We start from the raw sequence: 15,707 nt of genomic DNA on the forward strand, positions 1-15,707 counted from the left end.
TCGAAAATTTTAGAGGCAATAATGTGTTTGCTAAGAAGACTTTAAGACTAGTGATGGTTTGAGAGTAAGGTAAGTGACTGGTGTGGTTAGGTTGTTTGTTAGTATTAAGAATAGTGGCTTTATTATCGTACTGAGAAAGTATGTGGGGCTTAATAAATCAAGTATGTGTGAGATTGTAATGGGGATCAGACTGGTTGAATTTAGGTGGCCAAAAATAAAAAAAATAAAAAATTGAGGAATTTAGTCAGATGAATGGAAATATTTTATATGGACATTATTGAAGAAGTGTTTAGTATTATTCAACCTTGGCTTTGTATATTCTTATGTAACCACCTTCTTCATATTGGACACTATTTGGAGTATGATTCACTACTTATATTGCGCGTGTTTACACGTCTATACGTGAACTCCTAGTGGTGGATCGGATATAACGATCCTCTTATGTTCCTTGATTTGATGAGATCCTTAGGCAGAATTGTTCATTTCAGTTATGATAGATTTGGTTTTGTTTGGCAGTTGAAGTATATAAGTAGTTCTGCATGCACAACCTTGCATATGATAACCTATATAAGAGGTATGAAGAGTTGCAATGTTCTAAGAGTGTTGTTAGAGGTTCTGTTAGCTTGGGTGTATCGCTAGCTAAGTGGTTACTGGATCTTGTTGTTCTTTGGGTTAGATAAGTTTGATTAGTACTTGATGTCTAAAGATCAGATTTTTATAGTTTAGGCTCATCGAAAGATAATGTTGTGACGAGAAATTCTTGATAAGATCTATGATGGTTTGTGAAATATGAGTATGTGGTAATTGGTTCAAGCTCACCTCCGATTTTACTCGATACCGAATTAGAATGTTATCTTGGTTATGTGAGAAAATATTCGTCATTATGATTGTGTTATGGTCCAATGAGTTCCGATTCAGATTGGGTTCATGGGTTAGTTTATGGCTTGATAATCACTCGTGATTTGTAGATCTTCTCAAAGTTTGATTCGATAGTTCACTTGTTAGTGATTGATCTTGATGGAGTGGTCTTAGGGTGGAATTCACTTAGAGAGATGGACATTGATTAGTAGGCCATAACTTAGACTTTGGTAACACTGACATTCTTCCTTCCACTTCTTTATGTTCGACGACAAACATGATTTTATTGGTGGATAATATAGTGACTCTTTAGGCCATCTTGACAACTAGCCATCTTTCTTTCACAAAAGACCCTTTCCGTAAAATTTGAATTACTTGTTTAAATATGATTATTTAATTACCGGATAAATTTTAAATAATGACTTTATCAAGTAATTAATGGGAAAGGTTATAATTTATATAATACCTTATAATACTTGGCCAATATATTAAAATAAATTAATGATAAATCGGGGTGCAGTTGAGTCATAAACTCAAAATAACTTCAAGTGGCGCACGGAAGTTGTTGTATTATCCTCACATTCTTGCTGCACTCCGAAGAAGATTGTCGTAGCTTCAGGTAATATATATATATATATATATATATATATATATCCCCAATAGCGTAATAGTGTAATTGTGTTATTATAATGAGGATGAACTGAAGTAGAAAATTTCTTATTACTACGGATTACTTTGATTATATTTGTCCTATTAGAATCAGTATATATATATATATATATGAATTCATATCATAGATTTTATAATAAAAATAATAATAATATAATGAAATTAGGTAGTTCAACGGTAGTGGTATAGGTGTAAATTCTTGTTGATTGGTTAGTGGAGTTTGTGGATAACAAAGTGAGGACATAATTTTTGGCCAATGAATGAAATGGTTAATGGATGAAAATATTATAATATATTATTATTATTATTATATAGTTAGAATTGATAAAGAAAGAAAAATGGATCAAAGGTGCACGTATGCATGCTTGTTGGGTGATTTTTGGGTGGGGGAGACAAACCGTTGTCTTCCTCATTTTTTTAAATGTTATTTTTATCATATCATAAGACAAGTTTTTTTTATATTGAGACATTAGATTAAATATTAAATATATTTATTGATATGAATATTGTAAAATTTATGATATTTTGAGGTGATTAGATTTAATCCCCGGCTTAAAAATTTAAGAGGAGGATATGTAACGTATTGGTGGGCATCAAGAATTAGAAATTGGATTATATTAATATGGGTGTTGTTAAATTACAAATCTTATGATTAATATTCTGATTAGATTGCATTGATTTGGAAGTCCGACGAAAAGGCAAGACTCAAGTCTCAGAGTGATTGTTTGACTATTTGAAGCAAGTGGACTTCTAAACCCTTGTTAAGTGTATGAAATGTGTGTGTTTTCTTGTGGTATATGTTTGGAAGTAACGGGACTTGGTAACGGATTGACTTGTCCACATTGATTAATTCTAATAATGAAAAAAAGGCCAATAAAAGGCAATGTGATTAATTGTTTGTGTGATGTGTTGATAATGGATAATGATTTGAAAGGCTTGTTGAATAATTGTTGTATTGTTGTGAATTGTGTCTTGTTATGAGAATGATCATCTCATCATTGTTTGTGTGAACAAGTCATTTGCATTATTTTGAGGTAGTTTTGACAAGTGTTATGTGCATTAGAAAAGAATAAGAAACTAAAGAGGATGCACCATTTAAAGGGACGTATTGCGCGCCGCGATGGATACTATATTTTGAGGGACGTATCGCACGTCACGATGGATACTATATATCGAGGGGATGTATTGCACGCCGATATGGTTACTATTATCGAGGGTCATGTCGTGCGCCGTGACAGATGCATGGACCGATATGTCCCCCATGGGTCTCGAACTAAGAGACAGTGGGTGTGTATCATTAGGTTAGACATGCATCACTATACTTGACATTGCACTTCTTTATTATTGGTGAACTTGATCTTGTGTGTTACTGATCTTGTGAGTACCTTTTTGGGGAACCTGTGACTGATGAATATTAGTCTGTTGTTGAAGATATGCAATTGTTCGAGTGTAGTTATTTAGGATATGAAATTGTTAGAGTATTGTTGTAAAGGATATGAAATTGTTAGAGGGTTGTTGTTGAGGATATGAAGTTATTAGAGTGTTTTTGTTGAGCTATGTATTTTGTAAACTGTGAACCGTTAGGTTGGGTTGATTTTTATACAGGTTGTAGTTGTGGAGGTTCGGATGGGGTGTAAAGAGTACTCGTATTCTGTTCTATTAGCTTGTGTTTAGGGATATACTTGTTGAGTACCGTGTGGTTTGGTACTCACCCCTTGCCTCTACAAATTTTTGTAGGTTACGAGCCTGGATTTTTGTGGTACTTATCATTCTCTTCTTTTCCGAGGCTTCTTAAAGATTTGTGAGGTTGTTGTTTATTGTCTCAGCGGACTTTCTTTCTTATGAGTTATGATCTTGTTCTATTCTAGAAACAAGTTCATTTGAGACTAGTATTTTCTTTTGAATCAATTGTAATATTTTAGAGACTTGTACACGTGACAACTAGATTTTGAGGTATTTTTGAGCTTATTATAAAATTTCCTCATTTTAATTAGTGTAATGGTTAAGAGTTTTAGGCTGACTTGTCTTGGTGAATAAGACGAGTGTCATCACATTCATTTTTGGATCGTGACATGGTGTCCTTGTCCTGGGGATAGCTTCGTGGCGTGACACCAAAATAGGATATATTGGGTTCTTCCACACTTTAATTGGATGTTCTGGGTTAGTATACCATCAAATGGGACATATAGGATTTATACATCCTCAAACAGGATATATTGAGTTTGTCCACCCTCAAATGGAACACATCTGGTTTATCCACTCTCAAATAGGATACATTGGGTCCTTCCACCCTAAAATAGAATGGGCTCAATCACCGTAAAATTGAATATATAAGATTTGTCCACCTTCAAGTAAGACGTTTTGGGTTAGTGTGCCCTATAATAAGACTATCTTAATCTCATTTGTCTCAAATGAGACATCTCACAATGCTTTAGTTATTCATTTATATTTGAAATATACATAATATGCACTGTATGTTATCTTTCAAAATTTCTTAAAATTTTATTTATCTCTAATTAGACATCTCGCAATCCCTTAATTACTTTTTATTTTACATGTGAGATTTTAAGTTTCTTGAGATGATTATTTTTCCCTAATGAGACATCTTGCAATGCATTGCTTATTTATTTAGTACACTAAAGGGGCATGACCAGATCTGAGCATGGGCCCAACAATGCTAATGATTTGATAAAATCAAACCACGACAACAATTTTTCTATAAGAGCAGCTCAAAGTAGATATTTAGGAGTTGTCAAAAATAAACACGTTATTACCAACTGAATAAAATAAAGAAATTCCTTAGGTAATATCAATGTAAAAAGCACTACAACCTTCACAATTGATGTTTAAAGGACTCTTATCCATAGTCTGGAAAAAAAAACTTATAAATCATCCTATCACTCATTCGCCTAATGTCATAAGCAGAATCAAACTCATTCTTCAGAGAATCAAGTAAACTCTGTCAAAAAGAGGTCATGTCAATTTATAAATGCCACAAAAAAATACAGAAATTTATTTATCAGTTACATTATTATGTAAAATTTATGGTAGATTTTATCACATGATTGAATGAGTTGCTTATATATAAAAACTACCAACGCATTTTTCTTCGGCAGTAGTATTTTGGGCTGATCAAAATATATGAAATCGTAAAATATATGGTAACCTTTGATTCTCTGTTCCGCGCTAAGAAGCGGTCTCATTTGATCACAAAGGATAATAAAGTAATAGGGAACAAAAAAATTAGAAAAGTGACACATGAAAAAACACAGAACTTATAAGATTGGTGTAGCAGATCAGTGCCTTTGCCATATTGTAAACTGGCTGGTAGAGTTCTCAAGACTTGTTGTGGTAGGCCCTATTGAAGCTGATAGACTCAAAAACTCGCACTCTTAGTTCTATGAGGATCAATTTGTCTTAGTGTCTACATTTTGTTTAACAAATGAATTTTCATTTATAAGATACAAAGAAAAAACAGAAAATGGGTGTGCTCATGTATGTACAAAAATAGTTCATAGAAGAAAAAGAAGTGCCAAAAATATAAAATTTAGTTTAGCATGTTAGTCCATCATCAGAGTGAAAATGACTCAAACAAATGAAATTAACAGCAATGGTTAATAATCAAGGTTGAAGCAAACCACATGTTATGGTAAATTGAACGGCATAGCACATGGCATAAATTGTTTCAATTACATAAATCTTATCAGTACATATAAATATTTTTTTATCAAAATACTTCAAAATTATTTTGACGTTAAAAGGAACTAAATAAGTCAATCCAAACAGGCTCTTAGTCTTCATATTTATGTTAAACACTTGAAAAATCATCATATATTTTCTTATCTTATAGGTAAGTATAAAAAGGACTATGTGTGAGTTGGGTTAATATAAATCATATAACTTCAATGCAAGGAAATTATAGGGAATTAACAGAAATGACATTCTAAAAATCAACATTGTTTAAGAGTGAAGGAATATTGATTGTATTGAAGTGTTGAACTAATAAGGGAATACATGAGAGATATATATAGGAGTTATAGGAAGGAGTACTAATCCTAATAGGACTAGGATTAAGGAGTACTAATCCTAATAGGACTAGGATTAGTACACAGTAAATACTAATATTATTTAATACTATTTATTTAATACTATCTGTTATTATCCCCCCTCAAGCTGAGCTGAGCGGAAGCGAACGGAAGCTTGGAACTGAGGTAATCGTGCTGTCGGCTCGGGAGAGGCTTGGTGAGAATATCAGCCGGTTGTTCTTCAGTGGGTACATACTGCACAGTCATGGTGCCGGCCTGAACTTCATCGCGAACAAAGAGACAATCGGTATCAACATGCTTCATTCTGGTGTGTAGGACGGAATTCATGGCTAAACAGATGGTTGATTTGTTGTCACAATAGAGAGCAGGAACAGTGTGAGTGGCGCGGAGTTCGCGAAGAATATATGTGACCCACATGGTCTCAGCAGCAAGAAGAGCAAGGGCGCGGTATTCAGCTTCTGTCGAGGACCGAGAGACCTTGGGTTTTTTTTGTACACCAGGAGATCAGGTTCGGCCCCAAAAAAATGAGAAACCCCGATGTAGATTTTCTGTCATTTTTATCATTCGCCCAATCTGAATCTGAGAAACCCCGAAGCTCCAAGTCCCCGGGTCGAATGAGTAAACCACGACCAAGAGTGCCAAAAATGTACCTGAGAATGCGTTTTAGACAATGGTAATCATGTTCACTTGGTTGATGCATGCGCTGAGCAACTCGGTTGACAGAAAACTGGATGTCAGGACGGGTAATGGCCAGATACTGTAGAGCCCCAATGAGGCTGCGGAAGTGGGTGATATCGGCAAAGGGGGTGTCGGCTCCATTCGTAAACGAAGAGACTGCCATTGGTGTTGGTTGACTGGTGCATTTTTCCAGTCCAGCTTTCTGCAACAGATCTCGAGCATATTTTGACTGATGAAGAAACAAGCCGCTGCTTGTCCGAGAAACCTCCATTTCCAGAAAATAATGTAACGGGCCAAGGTCCTTCATTTTGAAGGTAGTATGCATAGCTCGAGTGACATCCTGAATGAGAGCTGCAGTAGAGCCTGTAATAATGATATCATCTACATAGACAAGAAGAATGACTGTACCGTGTGCTGAATGTCGAGTAAACAGACTCGTGTCGTGTACGCAACACGTGAAGCCGAGTCCCTGGAGGAACGTTTTCAGACGTGTGTACCAAGCACAGGGGGCTTGCTTGAGCCCATACAGAGACATCTGGAGTTTGCAAACATGTTGAGGGAAGCGAGGATCAACATAGCCCGGTGGTTGCGTCATGTAGATAGTTTCATCAAGCATGCCATGAAGAAAAGCATTGGAAACATCCAACTGATTGATGAGCCAATTATTGCGCACGGCGAGTGACAGTACCAGGCGAATGGTTTCCTGCCGAATAACAGGACTGAATGTCTCGGAGTAATCAAGTCCATACTCCTGATTGTAGCCTTTAGCAACCAAACGAGCCTTGTACCTGGAAATACTGTCATCTACATTGTGTTTAATTTTGTACACCCATTTACAGCCCACTGGATGCCGCCCATGGGGCTTAGGTACAAGGACCCAAGTTTTCTGATCAGTCAAAGCCTTAAACTCGTCATCCATAGCATGACGCCAATAAGCATTTTTTGAGTCAACAGAGTAGGTTGTTGGTTCACTATCGGGAAGAGGTGTATTTGGTAGTATGGTAGCCTGAAAGGTTTTGGGTTTAAAGATATCGGCTTTGCCACGGGTTAACATGGGATGAGTATTGGGGGGTGGCACGGGTGGTGGTGATTCGGGAGTGGCCGGGAAGGACCCAAAACGGATCGGGCTGGAGATGTTGTGGGTATGGGGTGGTTCGGGTTGGTTGTGAGTGTGGGTGGTGGTTGCGGGTGTATTGTGGGTGACGATCGAAGGGGTGATGAGGGGTGGTTGGGTAGTGGGTGGAGGTGTGGGGGAAGGTGGTGAGGGACCCTGTGAGTATGTTGGAAAAAGGGGAAGGACGCCAATGAATGATGTATTTGTGGAGGAGGAAATAGACTCGTAGGGAAACTCTTTTTCGATAAATTTGACATGACGAGATATGTAGACTTTATGAGTTTGTGGGTCAAGACAGCGATAATTTTTCCCTTAGAGGTAAGATGATAGCCCAAAAAAATACAAGGACGGGATCGGGGTTGTAATTTGTGAGTAATATGAGGGCGTAGCCAAGGGTAGGCAAGAACCCAAAGACGCGGAGGTTGGTATAATTGGGAAGTTCTTGGTAAAAGAGTTGATAGGGTGATTTGTTGGAGAGAGTGTGACTACGCATTCTGTTAATGAGGTAGTTTGCGGTGGCTAGAGCTTCTACCCAAAAGGAGACAGGGAGATGAGATTGATGTAGAAGAGTAACCACCGTTTCAATGAGATGGCGATGCTTACGCTCAGCCACCCCATTCTGTTCGGGAGTGTATGGACAGGAGGTTTAATGTATAATTCCCAGGGATTACAGAAACTGGCCAAAGATGTTATTGACATATTCCTTTCAATTGTCACTTCGAAAAAGTTTAACATGAGAATTGAATTGTGTTTTGACCATTTTTCAAAAGTGACAAAGGTGGTGTGTGCCTGTGATTTGTGTTTTAGTGGGTACAACCAAGTGTATTTTGTAAAATCATCCACAAAACAAATATAATAGCGAAAACCAGCAAATGAAGGAACATCAGTAGGAATCCATAGGTCAGAATGAATAAGTTGAAAAGGTGCAGTTGTACGCTTCTCAGATAAAGTAAAAGGTAATTTATGAGATTTAGCAATTAAACAGGAGTCACAATTTTTTACATGAATGGAAGAAAAATCTAATTGAGACATTAAAGAATTTATTATTTGAGTAGATGGGTGACCCAGACGACTGTGCCACAACAGACTGTGGCCATCAGCCGAAAGATCCACCGGAGCCACAGAAACGCTTTCTGAAATTGGGTGGGCAGACGAACTTGTGCCAGGAAGAACGTACAGACCATGCTCACAAGGGCCCTGAAAAATCACCCTCTTGGTAGTATTGTCTAGGATTTGAAAATCATTAGAGGTGAACAAGAGTGAGCAATTATTGTCTTTTGTGAATTGGTGAACTTAAAGGAGATTGGTTTTAATAGAAGGGACGTGGGTAAGGTTACCTAGGTGAAAGATAGCGGTGGGGGTTTTAATGGTACCCGTGCCAGTGTGAGAAATATTAAGGGACTCACCGTTGCCAACAATAATATCATTGGAGCCATGATATGGATTTGGAGCGTTAAGCTTGGATAAATCAGAAGTAACGTGCATGTTGGCCCCAGTATCCAACATCCATTCAGAGGAAGGGCCGGCTTGAGATGCATAATTGGCACGGTTATCACTATTTTGGCTCTCCTCATACCGAAACCAGCAACGAACAGCGGTGTGTCCTGTTTTCTGACAGATTTGACAAGTTGGACGATCCCGCTCGTAAGTGCCCTGCCCGCCGCTGGAAGATGACTGCCCGCCGCTGCTGAAGGAGTGCAGGCTGTTGTTGCTGCCGCGCTGCTGACCGTCGTACGACGGACGACTTCCCTGCCGACCGCCGCGCCCGCGGCCTCCGCTGCTTCTGTTGTAGCCGCCGCGGCTCCCCTGCCGGCCGCCACCACGCCCCTCGCGATAGTTCTGGTCTGCGGTGAGGGCAGTGGCCGGCTCCATAACAGCGGATTCTCGGAGAAGAAGTTTGCTCTCCAGATCCACGTTGATTTCTTCACTTTTTAGCCACGAGGAGAGAGTAGCCAGGTCAACGGGCGTTGGACTGATGCGAACCGCCTGTTTAATGGAGGAGTAAGCTGATGGGAGCCCCCGAACGACGCAAATGACGAGATCTTTTTCGGGAATGATTTCGGTCACGGTGTCGAGGGCTGTGATGATCGTGGAGACCTCGTATAAATACTCCGCCATAGTTTTCGTGCCTTTGGTAATTGTGTGGAGACGATTACGCAATTGAAAAATATGAGAGTGGGAAATTGATGCATAGCGTGTTGCGAGGGCCGTTCACAGGGCTGAAGCAATTTTGTAGGATCGGACGTGTTTCTGAACCGTGGGAGAGATGACCGCAATCAAACATGATCAGATCTGGCCATCCACGGCTTTCCAGGCGGCATGGGCCGGATTGGTTTTTTCTGATTTGTCCGTGGCGGTGATGACTGCCGGCGGCGGTTCTGTGCTTCCATCGACGTATTTGAGAAGGTAATTGGCCTCAAGGGATGTAAGAACGGTGATTTTCCATGTAGGATAATTTATGTCTGATAATTTTTCGGGAATCAGGGCATGAAGATGCCTGAGAAGGAGTTTAACGCCAGAAGGAAGTGAATCGAGAGGATCCACCTCGGTTGTCATGGCTGCCGCCGCCCAAGAGAAGAGAGGGAACGATCGGTGCCCTAAAGAGAGAAAAAAACCTAGAGAAAAGAAGATCTAGGTTTTCTGGCTCTTGATACCATGAAGGAATATTGATTGTATTGAAGTGTTGAACTAATGAGGGAACACATGGGAGATATATATAGGAGATATAGGAAGGAGTACTAATCCTAATAAGACTAGGATTAAGGAGTACTAATCCTAATAGGACTAGGATTTATTATTTAGTACTATTTATTTAATACTATCTGTTATTAAAGAGGAACTAAATAAAATAGGAATTATCCTAATTTTAGTGTGGATCATTTTTGTACATTTAATCCCAACATATATCTATTAAGGAGTCAATTTTAAATCCTCTTCTAATAATTTGACAATACATATGAGATCGTGTAATTGTACTTTACAATAGCTATTCTTCAAACTTGAACCAATTGAGGTTTGACTATATGAACATTAAATCTGCATTCCTCGTTCCATTTGGAGCAGTTCCAATCTAACAACACTCAAATAATTATTAAGAATACTCTATTACTTCCAAGAGATTTTCTATATTTTCTACCAAAATACAAATCAGTAATGAACAAAAAGAATTCCTACCAAACAATATAATTGATGTAACTATAGCAACACAAAACAAACCTTAATCCATACTCATTTAAATTACTTGCGGATCTTGTGCTTCACTTAGAGTTTGTATTTTGCTAGATCTTGCGCAAGTGAAGAGTAGAGAGGATGGTGTACACAAACATACTCATACCTTTTTAAGGTAGACATACTATTTTCGCTTTACCCTCGACGTAATATATAATTATTAACTTTGAAAAAAATGAAAAGAAGTGCAATTATTTTCTTAATAAAAAAAAAAGACTACCAAACATAGAAGCACACGGGAGAATCATAATACAGACAAAAGGAACAAAAAAAATGCTTAAGCTCAAACAACTCATCTAGACCAACACCACAATGAGGTTGTGAAATGAGATTAGGGTGAATAACATCAAAAGGAGAAGGAGATGTATAACTACTTACAATCCAAATACATTTGTTGCTCATCAGAAGTCATAAAACCTGCAAAAATCAAAGAATATCATCGATATAGCAAATGAAATAAATATTTTCAATCGTAAAAAAAAATACAACTGAACTGACACAAATACCTTATACTTCAAAATTTGCCTCTGAATTTTTTTAATTTCTATTGTAAAAGATGATACACTTGTTAGATGGAAAAGAAAGTAGTACACATGTTCCATAGACAGTACATCTGTTAGATGGAAAGGGCATGCAAAAAATTACTGTTAAAATTAATTCATAAACTTTTGAGAGTCCAACTTTCAATACAATCATTATAACTATCTGTAAAATTATAGAGTGCAACGTTCGTCCCACACCTTATCATCATCATCATATATATATATATATATATATATATATATATAAAAAGAACCCTAGGCCCATCTACATGGTACCACCATAAACAAGAATTCTCTTTTAGTTTATTTATTTCCAAATTTAGTCTTCCCTTTTCACGAAAAGTTGTGACTTTTTTATTAAAAAATTGTAAATTTTATGAAAAGTTGTAACTTTTCTGAAGAGTTGCGACTTTCACGAAAGGTAGTGATCTTTTTGAAAAGTTGTAACTTTTTCAGACAGTTATGATTTTTCCAGTAAGGCATAATTATAATTTGTTCACACTGTCATTTGTTGACTATAAATAGCGGGGTTTCCTCTCATTTGAAAATAACGAAAATTCTGAACTTCTTTTCCTTCTTCTGCATATTTAAATTAAATATTTGATTCAAAACTTCTTCTTCTTCTTCTTCTTCTACTACTTCTTCTTCTTCTTTTTCTGCAAGGTAAATATTTGTGTACTTTGCTCCTTTTTAGTGGGTCACTAACAAGGAGAAACTCTGCATTCAGTAGGCTCGAGTTTTCCTTTTTGTTTCATTCTAGTGTCACAAGTCCTGGTATGTCTTTTGACAATCATTAATTTGTGCTTATGATATTAATTGTTTCTTTTACTACATATCTTAAACTTTGTTGTTTATGTTTTTCTGTAAAGTTATTGTTATAAGTATATTTGTTAGTATAAACTGTATGTAAATCTAACTATTCAGATTAACAAATAACTTTTTACAGAATATGTTTATTTACAATATTCTCCAAAGAAATCTTTACTTCTCCAAGAAATCAAGACTAAAGATTTATCGGATATTTTTGTTGTCATAATAATGTTAATATTATAGGAGTAAAAAAAAATAGAATGTCAAATGATAGAATTAAAACTAGCAATTAATTATAATTATATGATACACAATGATGACTATTCTCTCACACCAAAGTACATTTTTTGAACTTTTTTCCCATTATCTCTTTCATACATTTAAAGGAACCTTAATGTTTTATTTGTGCACAACTTTAATTTCCAAAATACTATCATAATTATATTACATATCAAATATTTATTTTGGAAGATCACATTTTTATTTTCAAACACATAATGACTACATATTACCTATTGGTATATCATATGATTATGGAACTTTTGCTCTTTATAAACACATTAATTATACATATATTTTTTAAAAAAAATATTTAATATTTTCAAAGTTACATATACTGTTATACTAATGAAAACAGTGTTATGATATTTAATTTTGCCTTTTCTTTTAATTTAATACTCTTAAAATGGATTTATATAAAAATCTATGACATCAAAATACGAGAAAAGTATTATTCTAATAAATTTTAAAGAAGAATATTCTAATCGCGAAAAGCGCGACCCATTTACTAGTTCACTTATAAAATAGAGAAAATATGAGCAATGTATGCTATCTTTTAATTTTTTGAAAAGCTTATATTTTTCTAATGAGATACTTTACATTGTCTTAATTATTTATTTATTTTTAAAAGATATTTATATGTATTGCGTGCAATATAAATTCGGATATATATATATATGTATATATATATATACACACAACTATATATTACTTTTACTAAGGAGACTTTGAGGGCGCATAAGTTGAAGCAATTGTTTAAGATTCAATGAATGTAAGATATTCAATTAGTTGCATCTAGAACATTGTTTCATAATGGACACATCTTCCTTATGTTATTTTTCATAAGATATTTATTTATGTTTCTAGCTTCATATTATTTCCTAACAATTTTGTCATGATTTGGCAGGAAGCATAATCCACACGCAGCAATAAGAGACATAATGCAATGTGGAACTTTATATAAGCAATGAACTTGGGTATTTGTTGAGAAAGTTCAACTTTCCAACAAAGGTCAAAGGTTTACCTCGAACTCTGCTCGACTCTACTCTGAAATACTCTCACCTACATCATAATAACTAGTAATATCATAGTTCAACACTAGGCAAACCTTGTCTTATTTGTTGGTCGGAATAAAATTGACTAATATGTCAGCTTCTTTATCCAAAAACTCTTACATTGTCTTTACTCAAAGAGGGACAAGCTATTGACACTCAATTTTGATCCTTTCATAAAATTACATTTTTTTAGCTTCAAAGTTAATAAATTATTTTACCATTGTTTCCTATTATCATCATTATTATTACGACTTGGTGGTATCATCATCATCACCACCATCAGCATCACTAACATCACCATCACCATCACCATCACCATCAATCACCATCACGAGCACCAGCACCAGCACCATAACCATCATCATCATCATCAACATCACCATCACCATCACCATCACTATAATCACCATCACCACCACCATCACCACCATCAGCAGCAGCAACAACAACAACAACATCACTATCATCACCATCACCATCACCATAACCATAATCATCATCATCATCATACTATCACCATCACCACCACCACCATCATCATCATCATCATCACCAATACCATCACAATCACTATCACCATCACCATTATCATCACCTCACCATCATCATCATCATCATTAATTTCAATTATCGTATCTTATTTTATGTTTCTTACTTTTTAAATGGTGATAAGTCAAAATTTTGTATCTATATTTATGCTAAATTACTAGAGAGAAATTATAACATTTATAATATAATTTCTATGTACAAATTATATATTACTTTAGTTATAATATTAGATACCTATCTTTTCTTCACAAATTTGAAGCCCAAATTGTCAATTTAATCAGCTCACAATTGGCCCATTATCTATCCAAAATAACTAGGCCAAATATTCAAAAGTAACTTGGTCCAATCTTGCCCAATTACCCATTCTCTTCATTCTGTCCTAGAGAAAAAGAATAGGGTTCATGTTATAAAGTATTTGTATTATTGTGAATGTCTATCATGTGGAGTCCTTTTTAGGATATGATTAAAGAGTCCTCCTACTTGGGGACCAAGTTAGATTTCTCCTATAAATAGAGTGCTCCTCTTCATTGTAAATTCATTCATCAAGAGAAATAACAAGTCTTCTCTTCTTTTTTCTCTAGTTTCTTCTTCTTATTCTATAGTTTTATAACACGTTATCAGCACAAGACTCTAATTTCTCAAAAGTGAAGATTAGATTTGAAGAATTAATAAAGGTATTATTTATTCTTTTTTTTTTAATTTTAATGGCCAATCTTACAAAACTAGAGTTCACTGCCCTCCAAAGTTCGGGTAGGAACTACCTCTCATGGGTGTTGGATGCTTAAATCCACCTTGCGTCATCATCTTGATGAGATTTTGAAAATTGAATATCTGACAGTTAAAGATCCACTTGTTTTGTGGAAAAACCTAAAAGAAAGATTTGACCACTTGAAGATGGTCATACATCCAAAGGCACGATATGATTGGATGCATCTAAGGCTACAAGACTTTAAGTCTATACATGAGTATAATTCTGCCATGTTCAGAATCACTTCTCAATTGAAATTATGTGGAGAAACGGTTAGTGAGATTGATATGATGGAAAAGATATTCTCCATTTTCCATGCCTCGAATGTTCTCTTGCAGCATCAATATCGAGAGAAAGGTTTCAAAAAGTATTCTGAACTAATTTCTCATCTTCTTGTGGCCGAGCAAAATAATGATTTATTATTGAAAAATCATGAGAATCGACCTGCTGGATCTGAACCACTTCCTGAAGTGAATGAGGCATACGCCCACCATGCAAGGCGTGGAAAAGGTCGCGGTCCTCGTGGTCGTGGACATGGTCGTGGACGTGGACGTGGTCGTGATTATGGTCAAGAACGTAATTCTAATCTTGGCATTAATCATTCATCAAATTAAAATGAAAAAAGAAAGGATGAGAAACGTGAAGCAACTAGGGAAGGTTGTTTTCGATGTGGTGGAAGAGGTCATTATGCACGTGATTGTCGTACTCCCAAACACTTGGTTGAGCTTTATCAAGAATCACTAAAGAAGAAAGAGAAAAATCCTGAGGCAAATTTTATCTCTGAAAATCAAGTTGACATCACACACTTGGATGTAGCAGATTTCTTCTCACATCCTGAAGGAAAAATAGATCACTTAATTGGTGATGGTTCTGTGAACATGGAAGAGTGATATTTTTTTTAGTATTTATTAATAAATTTCATGTAATGATAGTTGTTTGCATGAATATTAGTATTTTAAATTAGTTTAGTCGTTTATTAGTTTGTTCCTTAATTCTTAATAAAATAATATATATTTTTCATTGATTTATTTATATGATTCTAATATGATAGAGTTAGTCAAATACTAAACTTTATCACGTGTTTGTATTATATTAGGTCTTTAACTTGATCTAATGTTAAAAACATGCAGT

At 35.7% G+C, this 15,707-nt stretch overlaps 1 protein-coding gene and 1 long non-coding RNA gene across 2 annotated transcripts; one reads left to right on the forward strand and one right to left on the reverse strand.

The window, feature by feature from the left end:
- Positions 1-4,309: 4,309 nt before the first annotated feature.
- Positions 4,310-11,220, reverse strand: LOC109120345 (uncharacterized). Its single transcript, XR_002027805.3, has 3 exons — positions 11,100-11,220; positions 10,972-11,010; positions 4,310-4,486 (listed from the first exon to the last, which is right to left on the reverse strand). It is a non-coding gene; the product is annotated as an uncharacterized lncRNA (long non-coding RNA).
- A 3,502-nt stretch (positions 11,221-14,722) lies between these two features.
- Positions 14,723-15,466, forward strand: LOC138348717 (uncharacterized). The gene is made up of 2 exons (XM_069298288.1): positions 14,723-15,152; positions 15,258-15,466. Exons 1-2 carry the CDS (start codon positions 14,723-14,725, stop codon positions 15,464-15,466), a joined length of 639 nt encoding a protein of 212 aa, XP_069154389.1.
- Positions 15,467-15,707: the final 241 nt, after the last annotated feature.

The sequence above is a fragment of the Solanum lycopersicum genome, chromosome 5 (genome assembly GCF_036512215.1).
Source record: "Solanum lycopersicum chromosome 5, SLM_r2.1".
Taxonomy (NCBI): domain Eukaryota; kingdom Viridiplantae; phylum Streptophyta; class Magnoliopsida; order Solanales; family Solanaceae; genus Solanum; species Solanum lycopersicum.